The sequence below is a fragment of the Hesperophylax consimilis genome, chromosome 5 (assembly GCF_061612785.1).
Source record: "Hesperophylax consimilis isolate HC1 chromosome 5, BYU_Hcon_1.0, whole genome shotgun sequence".
NCBI classification, from domain to species: domain Eukaryota; kingdom Metazoa; phylum Arthropoda; class Insecta; order Trichoptera; family Limnephilidae; genus Hesperophylax; species Hesperophylax consimilis.
In genome coordinates, this window is record NC_142840.1 from 23,366,675 (window position 1) to 23,390,331 (window position 23,657).

The 23,657-nt window shown below is 34.6% G+C and overlaps 2 protein-coding genes across 2 annotated transcripts in view; one reads left to right on the forward strand and one right to left on the reverse strand.

Moving 5' to 3' along the window:
* Positions 1 to 5,868, forward strand: part of LOC149423664 (transcriptional adapter 1-like) — a 24,720-nt gene extending 18,852 nt beyond the window's left edge. Inside the window, exons 3-4 of the mRNA XM_089631706.1 lie at positions 4,270 to 4,462; positions 5,736 to 5,868. Of these exons, the coding sequence (XP_089487832.1) occupies positions 4,270 to 4,420 (151 nt within the window). The 3' untranslated portion in view covers positions 4,421 to 4,462; positions 5,736 to 5,868. The remainder of the gene's footprint in view (positions 1 to 4,269; positions 4,463 to 5,735) is intronic.
* Positions 5,686 to 23,657, reverse strand: part of LOC149423665 (uncharacterized) — a 26,300-nt gene continuing 8,328 nt past the window's right edge. The window contains exons 5-11 of the mRNA XM_089632276.1: positions 21,537 to 21,794; positions 20,524 to 20,689; positions 19,096 to 19,274; positions 16,733 to 16,916; positions 13,725 to 14,030; positions 7,405 to 7,574; positions 5,686 to 5,981 (exon numbers count right to left, since the gene is read on the reverse strand). Coding sequence (XP_089488402.1) covers positions 5,686 to 5,981; positions 7,405 to 7,574; positions 13,725 to 14,030; positions 16,733 to 16,916; positions 19,096 to 19,274; positions 20,524 to 20,689; positions 21,537 to 21,794 — 1,559 coding nt within the window. The remainder of the gene's footprint in view (positions 5,982 to 7,404; positions 7,575 to 13,724; positions 14,031 to 16,732; positions 16,917 to 19,095; positions 19,275 to 20,523; positions 20,690 to 21,536; positions 21,795 to 23,657) is intronic.

The following is a 23,657-nucleotide window of genomic DNA, read 5'->3' on the forward strand; positions in this document are numbered from 1 at the left end:
AAATCTTCAAAAGAACAAACAGAAACCTTTTTTGGAAAACATAAATCACATAATAGAGAGAAAGTTTCTTCCGTGAGGCAACTCAGCAAAAATGCTCTTTTGCGTTCTGGTGACAACAACTTATCATCATTTAAAATGAGGGCCTGATCCAATCGTTCCCTGAACAATGACCAGTCTCCCGTTCTGTAACAGAACGTCCCCAAATTCTTACAAATCGCCTCCATTGGGAGAAGAACTGAAACAAGTTGAATAAAATATACGTATCTCAGCCCTTCCAGAGGTTATGCTCCGAGCCCCTGCCCTGAGCCTGTGAATCACCAACGTCTCAGCACCCTTTTCTGGCTCCGTCTCCCTTCAGCTGCGGACACGATCACCTTCCAAGGTCTTCCTTCCCGCTGTAGCGACAGAACCCCGGTCCCGGATTCCGGCCAATTCACCCTTGATGCCGATCTTGATCCTGGATCTTCTGCGTACCCCGTGTAACGGTGTACTCTCGACAAAATGTTGCAATGTCGGCTCCCACACACGTGTAAAATTGCGTTTTTACCGCGCAATTTGCCCGGCCCGATCTGCGTGCTCGCCTCGGCTGCGTGTGAATTCTCCAATTTGATAGCCTTTTATTATTCTTCTTCTTCCTTCAAAATTTAGCGATCCAACGCCCAAAAGCGCCAGACTATACTGTGATCACCAAAAATTCGAATAATTTTCTTGAATCATCTGATTCTCCGTAAACTTTTAATAATTTACGAACTACCGTGCTGCGCCACTGTAACGTATGTTAACTCTACATACTCAATAATAACAATGCTTGTATTATAATATTTATTTGAAAGAAGACTATCACGGTTCTGGACTGAGAGGCTCATTCCCGCTCATACGATCTCTTATATACGTCTCGTACTCGCTGTCTCGCTCTCATGCTGTCCCCCTTACACACATACACCACATGAAATATTAACATGTTTAGAGTGTTGCTTCGTTTTTTTTTGAGAAAGTCAAATAATTTTTGTTGAAAATAGTGCTGCCTATTATCATTTTTCATAAACTTAAAGAAATTCCCTAACATTTGTATAAAGAACATGGTGAAAACTCGATGACGTAAAATTTACGACAAGCGCCCGCTCAAGGGAAATTTCTTAACGCGCCCGCTGGAAGGTTAATATCATTATACTAAATTAGTAATTTTTTCATCCTTTGAAACAATATGGCCTAGACAAGAATTTTATACGCAAAAAGAGTATATAAGACTAACTATCTGCTTCTGCCTGTTTAGATATTGAATAGATTTAAGTGAATCAGTACGCTTCTTTTTGACTGATTTTGGTGATGAAACACGGAGCGTATAGTATGGCTTCCGACAACAGGGGCTCCACTCCCGGAATGACAAAAAGCCGTGAAATGTGTTGAAGTATGGTCCTAAATGAAGTATTTGTTTAATTATTTAAAACAACAGATATCATGACGATAAAAAGAGACGATAATTCCATGGATGTAATTTATTAAAATATTTTCTAACATCACTATTGATGTGATGAACTATAGATCGAAGTTGTAAATGTGGCTTTGATTGTGTATCAGTGATTTATTTATCATGGTCGAATGTCTACATTAATTACGAAAAAAACTCAGAAGAGTGAAAAATAATTATCTATTATTGGATTATAAAAAATATCAAGTCTGGGAATGGCATACGAAAGGTAGTTTTATACGTGCTTGATAGCTGTTTTCCATGAAATCACACCATTTTGCCTTGTGCCATGTTTACTCTTGCGAGAAGACTCCATTTTGTAAACTTATTCAAACAAAAAACGATGCAGAATGAAATGAACAGAAACACATATGCGACGGTAGTTGCTAGAATACACTGAAATGTCCTAAAACAACAATTTATTAATTGATGACACTGATTGACACTGCGATCTAGCTGACTATTTTACCGGTCACCAGGCTTCATTATTATGAAGCCTGGTGACCGGTAAAATGGTCAGCTAGAGCAAGCTAGATCGCAGTGTAACTGAGTGTGAAAGAGTAAAATAACCCAACCCGTCGGTATACAAACCTCGAGTGTATATATTATGTATTTGACGGCGGATTATAGAGCTTCATTTTCGTATTCCGTGCTTTCAACTAGTAAAAATGACAGAGGATTATAGCAGTTGTCAGATAATCGAGCGGCGAGTTTCTGAAAGAGTACCATATTTTAAATGCATTTCATTTTTTTGCTACACTTGTGTTTTCATGAATCTACACTTATTTTTATTTTTACATGGAAGATAGGTTAACCCATTGGCCTCAAACGACGCCGTCCCGGCGGGTCTGGTGTCGTCAGCTTAAAAACGAAAAAGGGATACATTATTGACATCTGTGTTTAAAATTTTAAATGCCAATCGCTCTGTAGATAATTAAGCATTCATTTCGTAGTAATTGGCAGGACTCCGTTGGTACAGTTTTTTCCTGATATTTACGATTGAAATTTTGTTATATTTCAGCGTCATTGAATTTTTTTTAAAATAGCGTGTGGTTCGGGAATTGACAAGCTTGTTCGTAAAATGCGTGGTGGGTGGCTAACATCAGCCCAAATTGAAATAAAATATATTATGGTCATAAGTATGATTAATGTAAAACTTTTCTTAATCCAATTATAAAAAAAAGAAAAAAAAAATGGTTTTTATAAAAAAAATATTTTTATATCCTCGTTTAATCATATTATTATTATTTTTTAAAAAACTCTATATATTTTTTGCATACCTTAATTCAATGAACGAGTAAATTTTAAAAAATTGTTTCGTTTGCATGTTTAGTTTAAAAGTCATGTAAGATTTAGTACACCACTGCAGATTTAAAACTTCAGTACAAAACAATTCGGAGGCCAATGGGTTAAACAGAATACCTTGTAAAAAAATTTAACAGTGTTAATTTTTTACCGTCTTTACCAAAATCTGAGGATTTATTGATGAATTTATTTACAGCGCCCTTGAGGTACTTTTTCACAAGAACGGCGCTATACAAATTATCCAATTATTATTATTACTATTATTGTTTTTACTTTTCTTAGAATATACTTCCTTTTTTTCTGGAACCATAAATTTTACATTTTATTTATCAATATATTATGTTTTTCCTGCGGTTCAAATATCGACGTTTCTATATCAAATATACCTTTAGTTCGTATATAATTTGATGTTTTGCAGTCCTCGGAAACCGTCATGGAAACCATTTGGGGAACCGCTTGTCTAATGACTTTGAGGAATCATAGTTGTCAATAATAACAATAGATGTCAGTTGACAGCATTTTAAAATGTAGTGCAAATTATAAGGTAGATTTAATTGATACATTATAAATGTTAGAGACAGTCCAATGCAAACTTAAGTGAATGTAGTTTTATGTTAAAGTTCTCTCATCTCATCCTCTCCCCCCTGTCCTATTCGGGACGGGGACCCGTTGTCTCGACAAGGCTCCTCCAAGTGTCCCTGTTCTAATCGGTGGCATCCGTCCTTAGCAGGCCTAGCCTCTCCTCGCGCAGCCTCTGGAGTTGCCTCTCCCAACTTTTCTGGCCCACTGGACCTCTTCCCTCTAGAATCGCAATCACTATTTTCAGTGGAAGTTAGTCTTCTGGCATTAGTATATGACCAAGCCACCTCAAATGGGACTTTTCCGTGAAGAGTAGCAACGTTTCAATGCAAACGTTAAGATTAGATATTTAACTCGATTCTATTTCATTAGGATTAATTTCTAGTTACAATTACTTACTTAATAAAGAATAGGTGAACCATTTTATGTCTCCTGTTACAACTTTAGAAAACCCTACCTGACCATAATGTTCTCGAGGAAGTGCATTATTTATTGAAATGTGACTTTGTGATTCCAGACATATTGTGTGAATCTTTGAACCCGCACTCAGCAGACATGATATGATGATAACATAATAAAAGCAATAATTATCTAGATCTAGATGCATATTCTTACAAGTATAAGATTTATATCAAAATTTTCGACAAAAATCAAATAAACCAAAATAGACCTAGAGATAATTTATTATGCACATAATGTAATAATTTTAGGGATTAAAAATGTTTAAAAGAGATTTCAATAATTATTTTATTATACTAATAAATCTAAACGAAACATGAAACAGTACAAGACACACTTGTTTCATTTAGATGTATTAGTATTATCTTCTTCAATGATATATTATATTGATGGGTTTATTTAACCTTCAAAATAAGTTAAAAATAAAAAGTTGTTTCTGAATTATTTTATTGTTTCAGTGTGCCGCAGTTGAAAATTCGCAAAGAAAGAGTCTCCATGCTGGAACTGTATGAAGCTTTGAAAATTCACAAGAATGTGATTGCAAGCCATTCAGTGTATGCTGTCAATATGGAGCGAATCGCCACCACCTTGTGTCACCCCAGCTATTGACAAATGCAATATCACTCATCTTTGTCATGACAACATTATAATGTAAGTTTATAATTTTTTTTTTTTTAAAAAGGGTTGATAGTCATTTGAATTAATCAATAATACAAGATGAATTACCCTTACTTTTTAATTAATTAATTAATAGTAATTAATTTATCGATAATAATAATTTGAATTGACCTTAGTATTTAATTTCTCGATGATCCAACCCAACATCACAATATTGCTGTGTTCAGAGTCATTAATTAATCAATAATGACAAATGCATTGGCCTTAGTTTTTAAGGGCTTGATGATCCACCCCAACATCACAATATTACTGTGTTCAATCAATAATGACAAATGCATTGGCCTTAGTTTTTAAGCGCTTGATGATCCAACATCACAACATCACAATATTGCTGTGTTCAGAGTCATTAATTAATCAATAATGACAAATGCATTGGCCTTAGTTTTTAAGCGCTTGATGATCCAACATCACAACATCACAATATTGCTGTGTTCAGAGTCATTAATTAATCAATAATGACAAATGCATTGGCCTTAGTTTTTAAGGGCTTGATGATCCACCCCAATATCACAATATTACTGTGTTCAATCAATAATGACAAATGCATTGGCCTTAGTTTTTAAGCGCTTGATGATCCAACATCACAACATCACAATATTGCTGTGTTCAGAGTCATTAATTAATCAATAATGACAAATGCATTGGCCTTAGTTTTTAAGCGCTTGATGATCCAATATCACAACATCACAATATTGCTGTGTTCAGAGTCATTAATTAATCAATAATGACAAATGCATTGGCCTTAGTTTTTAAGCGCTTGATGATCCAACATCACAACATCACAATATTGCTGTGTTCAGAGTTATTAATTAATCAATAATGACAAATGCATTGGCCTTAGTTTTTAAGCGCTTGATGATCCAACATCACAACATCACAATATTGCTGTGTTCAGAGTCATTAATTAATCAATAATGACAAATGCATTGGCCTTAGTTTTTAAGGGCTTGATGATCCACCTCAACATCACAATATTGCTGTGTTCAGAGTCATTAGTTAATCAATAATGACAAATGCATTGGCCTTAGTTTTTAAGGGCTTGATGATCCACCCCAACATCCCAATATTGCTGTGTTCACAGGGTTGATAGTCATTTGAATTAATCAATAATACAAGATGAATTACCCTTACTTTTTAATTAATTAATTAATAGTAATTAATTTATCGATAATAATAATTTGAATTGACCTTAGTATTTAATTTCTCGATGATCCCTCCCTAACTCCATATGTTGTAATGTTCGCAGGGTTTATATTCAATTGAGTGTTGCTCGATTGGCTCTCGACGGAGCTACGTTGGAGTTGGGGTGCCGTTAAGTCCACCTCCTCTGTTCGCCGAACCGCGGTGGCGGGCCTCCGCCAGAAGTTGCGGAAGGTGCGCGCCTCGGGATTGCGTTTCTGCCAGGTGATGTAGCCCAGGAGGATGAAGATCATCACAACTAGGATCAGGCCGACGCTGAGGCCAGCCACCGATGCCACAGACATGCCAGACTCTGAAATGTTCATATTGTAGAATGTGAGTTTAAATAATAAACATGTTAATCGACTGACTCCATTTTTTAAACAACTGTCCAGATACATTATGTGGGTTCCATGACAAAACGGAAAAGTGAAGTAAAGAAAGCAAACAAAACTGACATAACCTAACCTTTTTTTAATGTGAAACCGCACAAGAGTCCCAACTGCTCCCAACCGTCTGAAGCCAGTGAGAATATGGCATTCTTATTGTGAGGCTGAAGGTAGTGGGGAGGGAAAGGAGATTTTATTTTATTTTTATATTAACTCCACACAGGAGGCCCTGAAGAAAATAATTTCCCTCAGGGCCTATGTCATCTTTGGAGATTCTGTGTGGAGGGTCTTTTTGTGGAGAGGAAGGAGTGAACATGGGTCTTGAAGAGTCCCATGTTGTAGGAGGGAGGAAACACAGAGGCCGGCAGTTCGTTCCACAGCCGAGCTGTTGAACTTAAGAACGAACCGTAGAAGCGACCTGTTCTCATGTGACAAATGTCAACCGTGTACAAATGTTGGGCGCGCGTTTGGCGTGTATCCCGACTACGCACCGGTGCCGAAGGGATCAATGACGCTAGTTCCTCAGAGCATCTTCCATTGTAATACCGATAGAACAAGGACAGCATACCTACCTGACGCCTGTGCTCAAAAGATTGCAGTCCGTTTGTTAAGATTGGGGAATCTATCAAACGGACCGCCCGTTTTTGCACAAGGGTTTTTTTCAGGTATTTAGGGGCTCCGGACCAGAGATGGCTGCCAAATTCGACAGTAGGGCGCACTTGCGATTTGTACAGGGTCAGCAGTTGTGTACTATTAAAGTATCTGGGGAAGAGAAAGGTGGTGGAGTACCTGGCTATTCATATCTGGTCACCAAACACGACCAAAGCCTTTTCAAGTAACTTTTCAATTCTGAATGGTGGTCTTACACCAGGGAGATACTAAGTGTATCTTCCAATGTGGAACGTGCCCCAAATATACTATATATTATTTTATCACATTCTATTTTATACGGTTACCATTATGTGATACCATACCAAAACTCTCAACTACCAGGAGCCAGTGGGAGATGTGGAGGAGGTTTATATTTCCACTCTGAATGTTGGTATCTCACTGAGGGAATATTGATAGTATCTTCCACTCTGGGATGAGGTGGTATTTTCACACGCCGGGATTTGAACCCTGGACCTCTACAAGCTTACCGCTCTTCACAGAGGTCGTTGGAGGAGAGATACTGGTATAAAGCTGCAGTTACACTCGACATTTTTAGTGTAACAGTAGTTGTTGCTAGATGTGAATGCCGCTTAACTTTTGTACCTTTCACTTCATGAACATGGTATTTGAGACCTTCAGTAATAATTGTGAACGATTCGGGAAATATTTACTTAATACAAAACACAGATTACGTACCCACTCCACTGAGTGTAATGAAATCCTCGTATTCAGCTTCTTCATCCTGGATCCCTCCCACGCAGGTCCACCTTCCAAAGTGATCTGAATTCACTTCAGCAATGGTGATTGAACATTCTCCACTGGACAGAGAGGCTCCCTCTTTGAAATAGTACAGACCAGCAATAGGCCTGAAAACATACATACAACAATGATCAAAATCTACAATACTACAAATTATAGATAGGTTTGCTAAAATGGAACTAGAGGAAATAAATGTTAAATCACTACCTGACTTCATACGAGGATAAACTTGTCGAATTCTGCTTCATGCAAAAAAATTATATGCAGCACTTGGTTTCAACTTAATTACTACAAGAAACAACTATTTATGTCGAGGCAGATGGTAAAAAATGCATTAAAGTTCCTTTTTTTCTCCATCAAACGTTCGAAGGTTAGGAAATATGCATAAATTATTAAAATAACCCAAATTACCAACCTAAAAACCTATTCTCTGCATGTTTACTTAAACCCCCGACTTAAGGGCGCGCAGGAGCGCCGAGAAATTTTAACGATAGGTATTTGTAAAAATTATTTCTATTTCGTTCATCTCAGCGGGGACAGCAAAAGCGCTATCGGTGTATTGGTGAACCCCAATGCGTGTGTATGCGTGGCTGCAGGTGTTGGAAGCACGAATCGTCGCGCCGCGCCCGATAGCGACTTCGCGTCATATTATCGCGATCAGTTCTTATTATTTCATTTACTGTTATTCATTTATTCCAAAAATTAAGTAGGTGCCTAGGTACATATTCGTAATAAAATAGCGAGGTCTACATTATTTAATATTGTATTGTACTTAACTTTATTATTATTATTACTTACTACAAATATGTACGTAGATACATTTATTTTGCCTCCGTGGTTGAGGGGTAAGGCTCTCGACTTCGAGTCCGGAGGTCTCGGATTCAAATCACGGCGTGCGCAAGTAAATTGATTTTAATTAATTTATGTTGTTTCACAATATTAAAAATAATATTCATTAAAAAGAATATTAATTACATATAATATAAAATAATTGTCTGGAGAAATAATGATACACGCGGCGACTTAGTTACTGCCAAATCAGCTATCAGCTTACAGGGTTTTGTAATACTAGTCCAATTAAGTCGCCAATTGGGGAATCCACAGTCTCACTGGCTCCAGACGGGAGCAGTTCGGACTCTTGTGCGGTATTCACATAAAAAAGTCACGTCGCAACTCGCAACTAGAGCGCCTGCTGTTCGCTCATCATCTCAGTCACATTATAGTACAAAAAATAGAGTGCAAAAATCACTTACTCCGCAATTTTTGCAACAAAATGAAAGCACTTGGAAAAAAAACCAACAACGCTAAAGGCTTTGTACCAGTTCATATAAGGAAAAAGGTTGAAGCAAACGTTTTACGCATGGGAAGAGCTGTAGTTGGAGCAGTAAATTACAGGAAAGAGCAAGAAAACACAGTACAAAGTGATAAAATAAAAAAATTGAAAATGGACATAAAAAATACCGCAAATCATGTGTTTGGTGATCATAAAAATTGTGCATCGTACTATTGCAAGCCGGAGAAGTATACTGATGATCCAAATTTAGTAAGCGATCTTCGAGATTGTGGAATATGGACTGATATCCAACAATTCTTATTGTCTCTAATAGCAAATGCAGAAAGTCTTATTATTGACGTGACAAATAACACTGTGGAGCAATTCAACAACGTTATCGCCAAATTTATAGGTGGAAAAAGGGTAAATTTTACTACAAGAGGATCTTACCAAGCAAGATGTTTTGGAGCAGTAGCTTCGTGGAATAGTGAATTGGCAACCCATTCAAGAATACAAAAGAAAATCCAAGGCCACAGTCCCGGCAAATACACGAAGCACTTTATAGAGAGAAAACGACGTTCGAAGGAGAATACACAAATGTGTCGAAAAAAAAAACTAAAGTATAATGAAAATACGACAGAAAAAAGAAAAAATGTTACAGGGCCCGATGAAAATTATGGTCAATTGGAATTAGAACCAGATATACCACCTGAAATATTTGAAACGAAAAAAGAGGAATTTCTCAAAGAATTATCTTCAACGAATAAGGCAGAGCTCGAACGGAATACGGTAGGCCAAAGCAATAACAATCTGTGGGCAATTGAAAGACGTAAGCGGATAACGGCGTCTAACTTTGGAAAAATATATAAGCTTCGGCAAAAAACTTCAGTTACGGGAGTATTAAACTCTATACTGTATTCACAATTCAAAGGAACTATGGCCACAAATTATGGAAAAGAAAATGAAAGCCTAGCAACAGAGCAATTTTCAAAAAAAACAAGTTTGCAGGTATCCGCTTGTGGGCTATTTATCGATAAAACCAAAAACTTTTTAGCGGCAAGTCCGGATGGCCTTATCGGTGAGGATTCTATAATTGAAATTAAATGCCCTTATAGTATATCAAATATGTCACCAGAGGGAATTGCACAAAAGATAATTAATTACTGTAAATTGGAAGACCATTCTTTAACATTAAAACGGAATCATAATTACTTCTACCAAGTACAAGGCCAGTTACATATTACTCGTCGTAATTATTGTTATTTTGTTTTGTGGAGTCCAAAAGGTTTGCTGTATGAAAAAATTGAGAGGGACGATGAAATCTGGCAAAAAATCGTTCCACTGTTAGAAAATTTCTACCACCAATGCCTTTTACCAGAAATAATTGACGGTCGCATACCAAGAAATTTACCGGCGAGGGAAAGGTCTGGACCATAAATTGTTTTAATTTCATTGTGTAGATGTTAAACAGTAATTTTTTTTACAATAAAGCGTTTAAAAACAAAAAATATTAGATCATTGAAGAAGATTGAAAATGTCAAGTGATGTAGGAGGTATTCCCAAAAGTGCATTTTTCTGTAATAATATAACATATTAAAAAAGTTAAATAAAAATTAAACTAGTTATGTGTATGTACCTAATATGTAGCACAATAAACAATATGGTGCCTCTTATACATAGATTTCAATATTCATTTGTATAATATGATATTATAATAACATAATCGATTCAACAACATGTGGTAGATGCATGTACCACTGAACATACGCTGTACCAGCATTCCATCAAACGATCAGTGGTGTATGTACTTACCATCACACATTTTCTTGTAAAATATAATTTTTTTTTTTTTAAATCTAGAACAATATATTTAGTCAAATATAAAAGTTTTTTTTTGGTTCGGTAGTTGTATCCTAAAAAAAGTGTCCTATAAAGGGATAATATTATGTTGAGTACAACCTTCAAAAGTTATCAAAAAATATTTTAATTAATTTTTGTGTTCCATATCCAACTCGGCAATACGGAACGGAATCATCTCGGGGTCTGTCTGTAACAGGTGTTTTTTTTTTCAATTTTTTTCCATTAATTTATTTGACGTAAACAAATTAAATTTGTCACAATAACTTAAGTAAATAAGCTCGGTAAGTATTGGCACACTCAAGATAAGTCACCAAACAGAAAAATAATTTTAAAAAAACATCGATAACTCGGGACATGACAACACTAGTGGACTAGTGTATCGATATAATTATTGAGAATGTCACATTACTTCGTTGACTGTATATGTATTCAACAAAACCCTCTCCGCCCCCCCTCACCCCCGAATACTGGGAGAAAGGGACACATGCACCTCAGCCTGATAATACCTAAATAAAATTGTCAAAATCGAGGTTTTGTAGTCCTCATTTTTCTACTCCAAAACTGAACCGATTTCCAAGATTTTTTTTACCAAATATATTGGAAGAAAACATTCTATGTCTGTACGTTTTGCTTTTTTTAAAAATACATCGTCTTATTTGTATACTGAACGTTTGTTGATGGCGTTAAAAAAAGGCAATTTTAACAATTTTTGAAGGGTTATAACTCCTATAAAAAGTAACTTATCAAAAAAATAAAAACGTACCGACACGCTTGCGGTCAATATTCATATTATGTAAAAAAAATATTTTCTCTAGTGTCAAAATCCAGAGAGGGAAATGAGGAATACGTTTGTATGGAAAAAACACCACCCGGTTTCCTCTTAAATAGTTGTCTGCATTATTTAAGTTGGAATTAAGTGTTGTTTTTTTAAGGGCCTAAAAAATTGCCTGTTTTTTTTTAAATGCAGCTGAATTAGACAAGTTTACCCATCTGAGTTCAATACTCTTTCTTCTTTTTGAATATTGAGAAAATATTAAACAAGCAATATAGTATAATAATAGTTTTCGTGAGAAATCACCTCAAGGGTGCTGTACAAATATATTTCTTAAACAGTTAACACTAGAACTACTGACTTACGTCTGAGACTTATATCTAGAGACTTACGACTAAGGCCCATAACTACTCTCTTAATAAAATATATATTTAAAAAATAGAAACTTATAACTAAAATTTACAATAACAATCTAATTTTACAAGCGCCAGAAGAAGGAGGAAGTTCTAATATTAGGGTGTGTTTTTAAAAGTAGCTTTTATTATTAGCTGGAAATATATCTTAAATGAATGAATGAAATTAATCATATTAATTTTACAAGCGCCAGAAGAAGGAGGAAGTTCTAATATTAGGGTGTGTTTTTAAAAGTAGCTTTTATTATTAGCTGGAAATATATCTTAAATGAATGAATGAAATTAATCGTATTAAATTATTAATTATTATTATTAATCTTTAACGCATTTAAATGATTCAACTGCCAACAATTAAACCGATTGACGTGTTATGTTCCCGCTGATATTGTCCATTGTCCATTGGTAGGCAAGTCAATAGCATTTTGACTTTATCATAAGTAGTTGAACGCAATATGGTGTCTTGTATTATTTTTTGCCAGTTATTTTAAAGCTATATAGCCCAAGATGGAATTTAGCATGTAATTGAGTTGAAAACAGTTGTGTTAAGCTAGAAATAACTTTTCAAATTTCAATTACTGTAGAAAAATCTTTAATCTTGGTCAGATAATAAGAAGCAACAAATAGAAGATTACCCAACTTCATCTTTGATAGATCTGTCAAAAATGTAAACAATGGTACACATTTCAAATATAGGATTGTTATTATAGCTTATTAACCCTTCAGGCCAATTAGTTCGCTTTTGGGGAACAACTCATACGGTCTCAAAGAAATTGTTGTATATCCCTTACTGTCATGGTGAGAAATATGATCTAAACAGTATTAGAAAGAAAAAACACCATGCTTTATATTCAAATCTAGAAATTAACTACAGAATAACTAAAATGTGCACTTTTATGAAACCAAAGGTTCCGACCGCAATTTGTTGAAACTTTTTATTAACCCTAGATAACTTAACTGTTTTCATTGTTTCATTGTAACTACACTTTCGTCACACACTAGAAATAAATAAAAAAATATTTAATTAAGATAGGAACTTGTTACATGGCACAAAAGTAAGGTTTGTAATGAACAAATTAATATCAAAATATCAGTCTACACAGTGAACACACATGTCAACATTATGTGGACCACAAATAGCCTTTCTACATCTGGTGCGACGGTGTTTGGTCATCCTCCGGGCCTTGGATGGACACAGGTAGCTAATTTTACGCACGTTTGACGTAGATGGAACCGGAGCTTCTATTGTAGTAGATTCGCCAACATTAACAATAAATATAAGAATATATGAATGTACATACCTTAAAAATAAAAATTATTGTTATAACTAAACTTTCGCGTCACGTGCTGCACTGTTTACTCAAATTAGGAAGGTAATGAAAGAGTCAAGGTCGGGGAGCGGGGAGGAGTAGGTGATTTCGAATTTCGCCGAGTAGCGCGTCGTCGCTTCGACGAGCGATTAGTTATCTAGGGTTAATTATTTTTATATGAAACAAGAAAAAAGCAAAGTGACAAAAATGTTTGTAAATCATTTGTCTAATAAAATGCATGCGCTTTTATATATTTTTTTGTTATCAGAAACTTTAGTTACAAAAAATGTAGTGAGTCATTTTTATTTATTTTTTACGTTTGCATTCAAAATTTTAAAGCGTTGTTCAACACCTTTCAAAATCAGTTTTTAGTTATCAGAGACGTTCAGAAATATTCAATTTTTTAGATTTTATTGCAAAGCGGAACTACTCAGACCTTCTGACGAAATATGCCTGAGGCCTAAGGAGTTAAAATAAAATAATTTTAGTACCTACTTTATTGCTCGTCTGAAATGATTTAATAGTTATCAGTTTCAATTTTAAACTTGAATAATTTAAGCACTACGCAGGAATATATTTCGCATCACCCATGCAACTACAATCGAAATTAGAATGATTAATGATTGGCTTACTTGTCTTTTGTGGCGGCTTCGTTGATGTTGAATCCAGCTCCATTGGGCGGCATGAATCTGCAGTGGTGCAGGTTTTGGTTTTCCCAGGCGGTGATACACTGCAGGGTAACCTGCTCGCCTACTCTGGCAGTCACCTCGGGGTCCACGGCGGCCACAGGGCCCCCCACCCGCACCAGCACCTCATCCGTCACCTCCTCCCCGCCTTCGAGGGGGCCCATGTGGCACGTCCAGATGCCACTGTCGCTGGGGAGTCCTGCTTTCAGGGTAATGGAACATTCTCCCACATCCAGACCTTCGTTTGAGTACCTTTTTGAATTTCAATTTTTATTGAAGGTTAAAATACACGGTTCCATGAAAAAACAGAACATTGACGAAAAATGAAAACAAAAAAATACCTAACACACTTTCGGCGGAAAAGGTAGTTCTACCTTTTACGCCGGTCCTACTTAACGGCTCTAAAGGCATTGCTGTCCGGTAATTCTATATGAATATTGTATACCAATCTTATATCTATACCAACTATAAATACAGTAGAACCTCGTTAATTCGAAATCCATGGGTAATCAAAAATCAAATTACGAATTCCACGTAATTCGAAATTTTAGGAATAAAAAAAAAGACGCCGAAAATTGAGTTTCTCGGTCGCTCCCTCAAACCCGGGTAGTATCTGTGGAGTAAATTACGAATTATTAATTTATTTTCGCGGCCGGCCCTTTATTTCGAATATCTGAATGTAAATTCGTAAAAATACAATATGAATCAGCGTAAATCGAGCGGGCGGGCCATTAGAAATTCATATATTCGAATTAAATTCGTAAAAATGTGATATATTTGCACCTAAATCGAAATTTCGCGGCCACCCTTTAAGTTCAATATGTATATGGTGTAAATTCGTAAAACTACGACATATTTTCACGTAAAACGTATTTTCTCGGCCCTTTAAACTCGGATATTCGAAATAAATTAATCGATTCAGATTTACAAAATAATAATACTAATTAGGACGTAAATAATATGTACCACGTAAAAATAGATTTTTCGGCTTTCTACCGCCACCGCTGTCTTTAAGATTCAGATTTACGAAATTTTATGATTTATTTTCACATAATTCGAATTACACAAACAAATTTTCGTGCGCGGATAAAAATAAATTACGAATTAACGAATTTCGAATTAAAAAATTTTTTTGTATAAAAAAATTTTCTATTTATATTTTTTTGGTGAAAATTTCAAATTATCGGGGTTCGAATTAACGGGGTTCTACTGTATGCATTTGTATAAACAATGTGATACCACTCTCCCATTTTCTTATCTTCTTGTTTCTTCTGTGGAAGAAAATTTAATCAAAGGAAAACTATACTAAACCTGTAGAATGGGTAATGAATCCTTGCACTTATGAAGCTGCAGATGCGGAAATTGTTCTTTTTTTGTAATGATTTGTGCAAAAGTGTAAATCGATTTTTTTGTAATGCAATAAAATACATTATTTTTGTAGTTTTATTACAAAGTAGGCTTTAATTTAATACAGCACTTTTATAGTTGGGGTGTGGTGACTACTATGTAAAAAAATAAATCTTTAAAGTGTATGTATTCCTTGAATGGGACCCTATTTTCGCCCGCTTGAAGTGTGTTAACTTAACCTGACCTAATCTATTAGGTACTAATTATTATTAACCCTTAAATGCATACTGTTGTAAAACTGCAACATACCGTTCAAACCACCTTTAACTCTTTGGTGTATACTTAATGCATGCCGTTTTAGAATTATCAAGTTCACGGTAATATATTTTATCGAGTGGCATCACCTTTTTTTTCTTTCGCGAATGTCAAATGTCACTTTTTCTTCAACAAAGTGAAGATTCTCGAAACAAAGTGAAGATTCTCGATTGGTTGGAGGTTAGAATTACAGTTTGGTTTTGCTGTTATTATTTTGATTTTCTTAGGTAAGTAGATACAATAATACAATACTTATATGAAATAACTCGTATTTTTCCGGTACACTTATTAGTTTTGAGATTTTTTTTTAGGTTTTTTATTTTTTTTTTCATACGTAAATTGTTCATATTATTTTTTATTAAATACATGGTGTTGTAAATTTGCAACAATTTTTTTTAATCAAATATCATTAAAAAATTACAAATAAAATAAATTCTTCATATTTCCTTGCATATGCATGTAAATATCTACAAAATATATTTTTTTCCAGAAAATTTAATAAATCATGCATTTAAGGGTTAACTATATTCAGTTACCAAACTTCACTTTCATTTTAAGAAGCCTAAGATTTGTAGTCGACCAGTATCGAACACGATCTGTCTGACTACTAGCCAAGTTATTGACAACCTTGAAAATAATCAAGAGTAGTTCTGCAGAAAGCAGCCGTTATGAAGCGATTCCCTTATTTTGTCAATTCTGTATTTTTGTTTTCGCTTTCTCTGTTGCTAATTTTACTTCCCCTTTCTTGTAATTATATATTTTTTCTATAACACCACTGTGCATAAATTATACATATTTCAATCATCGAAAAGTTATTTAATTATAAAGTACATATATATATTATTTATATTTCTTTTAAATGTGAAACTGCACAAGAGTCCAAACTGCTCCCAACCGTCTAGAGCCAGTGAGACTGGCATCCCCAATTGTGGTATGTTGTGAGGCTGAAGGTAGTGGGAAGGGAAAAAAGATCGGGAAGAGGAAGGTGGGGATATACCTGGCTATTCACATCTGGTTACCAAACGGCCAAAACCATTTAAAGCAATGTTTAAATTCTGAATGGTGGTCTTACATCAGGGCGATACTGAGAGTATCTTCCACTCTGGAATGTTCCGCAAATATACTATATATTATTTTAAATAAGTGATTTGTGAAATTAATCAAATAAAATTTATTTGCGTACGCTGGAATTTGAACCCGCAACCTCCAGCTTGCTAGTCGAGAGCCTTCCCCTCTACCACGGAGGCCGTCAAAATATTGTCATTGTAAAATATATAAGTCTTTGAACTTACCAATAGGGAACAGTTGCACTATCATCTTTTTTGACATTGGGAAATTCTGTGCCATTGGGATGTCTCAGCCAACAATAAGAGAGGGATGTTTCAGATGAACATTTGTTGATTGTCAATGTTTTATCGGTCACTGATATTATGGTTTTGATTGGCGATTCTGACAAATCACTGATGGATCTTGATGCTGTAATGATAAAATTGAAAAGTCAATAAAAAAATCCATCCACTAGACTGAGAAATAATAATATGTACCATGTTCAATAAATTCCCGACTATAATTTCGTAAAATTTATTTAAAAAAATGGAACACTCATCGCATTGATCTTGCATTTGTTTTAAATATTTGAACATAAATTAAATTTAATTGTGTATTTCATTTCAAATATAATCTGTTTATTCCTGAGTGGAGAACATGATTTAAATTGTTTCGCAATACTATCAATACTGATGCTAGAAGAGAAGCATGTTTATAATAATTGTTATTTATAAACATTCCCATTCATGTCAGTAGCACAATAACAAGTTGCCCTCAATAAATAAATTGCATTTGACTCGCCGTTACTAGCTGAAGCTAAAATCACCACAAACACAAGTTGAACTGTTAGATTCACCATTTTTAAATAGCCTCTGGACACTTCCCATGAGATAATGCTACTTGAGAGAGTATTACTTCGGTAATAAAACATTTTGAGTTGATAAAAGTGAGTATTTAGTGAGTTTGGGTTAGAAGGTCAACTGTTACCAAGTTTATTGGGTTCAGTATGGCTTTTAATATCCTACCCTCTCATAATATGATAAGATTGTATACTTTTTCTATGTTATATTATTGTTCATAATCAATGAATGTCAATATTTGGGGTTTGCATAGGTAGGTACCTACTGTAAAATAGGGTTACTGGAACATTTTAACTTTTCACTTTTATAACTTTTATTATTTATTTTATATTAAATAATTATTTAACAACAAGCAACACAAATGAATCCCAAAATTTAAAAAAAAAGTTATTACTGACAATAAATTTTAAAATGTTATGATAATAGCATATTGTCTTTGGTTAAACTACTTTATGTTTTTATAGTCACAATTAAATTCCATCTCTGTCGCGAATTTTGTATTTAGTCACCTGCCAAAAAAAATAAAATACAAAAAACTACAGCATATCGCTTTTGGACCTCCTATACATTGCAAAAAGATGATTAAACGCTATGGATTATAGTAAAAATATATATTTTTAAATTTTACTTTATAAGTAAATAATAATACAGTACACTGTAAGAAATCTCCACATGATACTGTTAGAACTACTGAAATTCAAACATGTAATACCCCATTTTACTAGAAAAGGTTAATATTCTTATAAGATTATTGTTGTTTTAAGCATACCTACATAATTTTTTGAAAATGATATAATATTATCCATGTAACTGTACATTTTTTTGTAAATACTACGAAATATTATGAATGTTCTTCAAAGGAGGGTTGGGGGGGGGTATAACAAACTATTTTTGATTGATACATTGTTGATTATTCAAACTCCATTTTTAACACATTAAATTGTGTTATTTTCTTTAGAACATATAATTTTGTTGCCAATCACATATGGTTTTTTTTAGTATGCTAGCAGTATTTTTTTAAGGTGCAAATTCCCGCAAAAGAATGGATATTTTTGTTAGCACACCGGCTGTTATGTTATGATTACACATTAAGATTTTTAGTTGTGATAATTAACTATGTTTGGTTAGGATATTGTGGTTCAATTGTTATTCACGGCGATTTTTTTTTTTTTTTTTTTTTTTTAAAGTGAAAACCTCACAAGAGTCCCAACTGCTCCCGTCTGGAGCCAGTGAGACTATGGCATCCCCAATTGGGGGATGTTGTGAGGCTGAAGGTAAGTGGGGAAGGGAAAGAGGAAGGTGGGGAAGTACCTGGCTATTCAGATCTAGTCACTAAACACGGCTAAAGCCATTTGGAGCAACGTTTCAATTCTGAATGGTGGTCTTACACCAGGGCGATACTGGTAGTATCTTCCACTCTGGAACGTGCCGCAAATATACTATATATGATTTTAATTAATTAATTGTGAAATAACACAAATTAATCAAATAAAATTTATTTGCGCACGCCGGGTTCGAACCCGCGACCTTCGGAATGGCAGTCCAATGCGTTACCACTGGACTATGCCGGCCGTCATTAATCTATACCAGCAGAAAAAACCCGCTGCCGCGGTTTGAAAACTTCAACAGTTGTTTTTGAAAATAACAGAGGGCGCCACTTCCATTTACAACAATCCTAAACTGTACAGTCATTAAGATAATACTATAAGATTTTCAATTAGACACATTTGGCTAATAATTTAACTCACAGCGAGTAGTTCTTTTTGTCGCTTCTTTTAGGGCAATGACACGGCGTAAGAGGCCTTTTGTTTCCAAATCGTCAATGTCTTTGGTTCTCAAATTGCATCTCCAACTACCATAGTCGTTTTTATCTGGGTCTTCGATGGTTATTCCACATTCTTTGCTTGCAAGACCGCTTCCGTAGTAGCTGAAAATGTAACCAATGTACGTAACTTTATGATGTGATATAAATATATAGTACTAGCAGGGACCCGTGATAAATCTATACTTAAAAAACGGTGTCTGTTTCGGGCGGGGTGATTTGCGTCACCGTGACTTATGCAACCAAATTTTAGTAGAATTATTTGTGTTATTTCACTACTTATTTATTTAAAAATAATACGTATACCCAGAGTGGTAGACACTTTCAATATCGTCTTGGTAAAAGACTACCGTTCAGAATCGAAACATGGCTTGAAATGCACGGTATATCAGTGAATCGACCTCGTTATAACAGCCAACAATTATATGGAGGTAAGCCTGAACTAGAATATTGTTTTGTAATTACTCATTGTAGTCATGAACTCGCTATTGCTGTGATTGTCATAACCTAGTTCGATTGCATATGAAAATTAAAAGTAAAACTGCTACGGCTGAGAATCGAACCCCACTCAACTGCTTGGAAGGCAATTATGCTAACCATTACACCACTATTCTAAGAACGGCGGAATAAATTCATTACATGTAATGAAAATGTAAAGAATATATATATAAAAATTATATATGTATTTTTGAATTATGTACGCACAACTGAAATCTTATATTTTTAATTTTATTCAGTTACGTATTTAATTACGTATATTTCAGTTACGTATTTAAGTGTGCTCCATAACAGTTAGCCCATGGGCCATCATTTTTAGTTGGTGAACTTGAAAGACCTTTAAAGCGCCTTCGAGGATAAAGATATCAAAACATCATTTCGCAGTTTTTATGACTTTTTAATGATGTTTTTTACAGTTTGTATTCTATGTCATCAGAATTCTGATAATTTTGCTATAAAAAATTATCAGAGTGGGTACCGCATGTTTGCAACAACACTTTATGTCCGGTGGTTGTAAAATTATTCAATTATATTTTTAATAAACCAGCATGGAAGTAAATTGTATGTATTTTGGGTGTTCAATAAAACCGAGCATAAAGTTTTCACGATCAGTAAGTTTTTTTTTAGTCCCTTGAAAACTGATATTCAAAAAAATTTATTTAAACATTATAAGAGAGTTTCACCGCATAATGGGTTAATGTTTGCAGGCTACGCTGTAATCACCGGGATATCGTAGATTGTAGTAGTGGAGTCAAAATTGACATTTCTTGGTTTATTTAAATGTTTGCATTATACATAATAAATTTATCTAAATCAATGCGAAGTAAAGCAAATGTTTGTAGAGAGTAAAAGTTACCTGTAATGGCCATTTCCAAGACCATCTATTAAGTTGAACCCCTTTCCATCTCGCATTCTTTCAAAGCGACAAAACTCCACAGATTTATTGGAATACTTCAAGTTGCAATACATGTGGACCAGGTTATTCATTGAGTCAGTTGAATATCCGACCACAACTTCCTCAGCTGAAATAATTATATACATAATTAAATTTATCCTTCCTATCTTATTACATACTTAACAGATACTCCAACATTTATGGCCAATACGGACATAGTTATGCAGAAAGTGTCCTACCCACAATTTGTCAAAAACAAATTTTACAGATATAAATTTTCCAAATGCAATAGATTTTGGCAATTTAATTTTATACTAACCCACAATTCAGTTATCTAACTTAAATCGACATAACATACATCCATTTAGTTTGAATGTTCAACCCATAGTTAAAAAGTGTGCCTTAGAATACTACCCCAACCATTTCATAGACATCCAACCGACATAGTTAAAATAATTTAAAAAGTGTGCTTTGCCCATAATTCCATAGAAGACATGAATTAACTCTCTCCAAATAGAGTCGCTATCCGCGTCTGTCTGTTTGTGCACTTAGTTCTTCTAAACTACGCAAAGGATTTTGATAGGGTTCTCACTAACATTTAGAGAATTCTTCCGGAAGTTTTATATAAATATAATACATGCATATTGTATTTATAGAAAGTTGTTTTGAGCAACACCGGGTACATGTCAGCTAGTGTTGTACTAAATCTCTTTGACATTTTGTAGAAAGAATCCAAACATTAAAAAGTAGGATAACATAGGAAATACTATATTTTCTTTATAAATACATTGATAGATGATAAATTACCTATTTACATAAGTTCTCGTAATGAAAAAACACTGATATTCACTTCAGAAATGCCGTAATATTATGCTTTTGTATCATAAATTTCTTCTCAGTTTCATCTTTTTGTGGTTGGACGCTTTCTGCATAACTATGTCCATTTTAGAGTTAATATTTCAAACAGAACTTACTATTAACAGTTATCAACTCTTCCAGTTCAATTTCTTCCACATGTCCAGGTAGGGCTGCCACTATCTTCCAGGTTCCTTGTAGATTTTTATCAACCTTTACAATTGGCAACAGACAGTTGCCGTCAGCATATGTGGAGGAAGGGGACTTGTTCTGAGAAATCAGACAGTAGGAGCTTGTGAAGTTGGAAAATGTTATGTTGTTTCGATAGTCGTCTGTATCCGATATGGTCATTTCTCCCGACTTTGGTATAGCGACATCTGCAATTAATTTGATCTACACATATAATTATTATTGCAAAAGATATGGTAAATTTAATCTAGGTTTATAATTTACAAAATATTAATCAATGCAGTGCATAATTTATCACAGTAAAACATTATTATAGCAGACTGAAGATATACAGTGAAGCCCACATAACCCTATAGGTGCGGTATGCCGATATATCGACAACATACTTTATGTCTCTTGAGTGCTATATTCATGTAGTCTGGACTATAGAAAACCATTTGCAAACTTGGTCGCAGCATGGGGAACGCGTGTTCCTATCCCAATCATTCGACATTAGAAATAACATTTTTTTATTTAGCAAATAAACAAGTAATAATAGGCATCGTGAGTTCAATTCCTCGGTTGGCTAAGTCCTCCATAATACAGCCAACATTTTCTGATTTTCAAATGATGTCAAGTTATTCCTAACCCGGGATTCGTAATTAATAAAAAATTTTCCATGGATTATTGTGACACTTCTTATGAAACTATGATAAAACAATTGACGCATCTAAAGGGTCAAGAACTTCCCATAGAAGAGCTTAGTTTCTTCGGTTACTTGAAGCATGAAATAAAAAAATGGCCTAATTTATCCTGCACATCAGGTTTTTCCACATCATTTTTTTTCTGTTCCCTTGGAAAACCTTAGGCTGGCCGCGCACTAGGCAGCCAAAAGAGGAGTCAATACTTGCAGCCAGTGCAGCAGCCAATGTCACCAGTTCAGCCAAAGTCAACATAAAATGCGACAAGTGCGTTAGGACAGAGGCAACCAAATTTGTATATTTTTGCTAATCGTATTGGTTGCCTGCAGCGACAGCTGCTTGCGAAATCGCCTTGTTTCGGTTCCATGATATTTCATCAAAATGACAATTAAATACACCTTTAAAAAGTGATATAGAGTCATTAAAAGTGATGAAACAAAAACTAGGTTAAATAGTTACCTATGTAACCTAGTTTTTGTTTCATTACTTTTCATGACTTTATATCACTTTTTGTAGGTGTGTTGAACTGTCATTTTGATGAGATACCCGGTCACCCCTTGTTTCGACTGGATCCCGCATACGGTGATTTTTGGCTGCTTAGTGCGTTTGCTTGAATACATTTTCATACAAATTAGGAGTTCATGTTGACTGCGCAGCCTGGCTACCTGGTGTGCGCTCAGTCTTATAACAGAGTATTTTTACTTGTAATATCACAAGTACTTTGTTCCCTTCAACACCAGGACCAATTCAATTCTTTGCCATCTCTAAAATTTATTACAAGAAAAGTGGCTGGGATAAAACAGTGATCTGGACACCAACACAATAACCTGTTTGCACTATATATTCCAATGTATTTAGGAATGACAATTATGAATGCAAGCTAGAACCATTTTAGCTTTTGAATGATTGAATCTACCACGTCAATCATCCCATATCATTCAAACATATCTGTTAGTTATTTTATGCTAGCACTACAAACTTGGCACCATAGAATCAAGAAATAAAGAAAAATGGTAGAAATGCCTTGTATGTTCAATTTCTCAACTAGCCCCCCATCATGACACAAGCAACATTTTCCGCTTACTGTGGTGGTAGTAAGAGATTTTCAAATGTTGTCAGGTTATTCATAACCCGAAAATATTTGTCTTCCTTTAAAATAATAATTTTTTCTACAAAAATATAATGTATGTAAATGTAAAAATCACTGGTTAACATAATGTAAATCTAGTACGGCTGTTAACACCCAGTACATACTTATATAAAAAGATTGGAAACCAAATGTCACCATTGATTTAGTACCTTTTGGTTCTAGCCTATTTAGCCGCGCTCTGTCTCTTTTTCACTTGCCTCTTCTTTGCCGATACATAACGC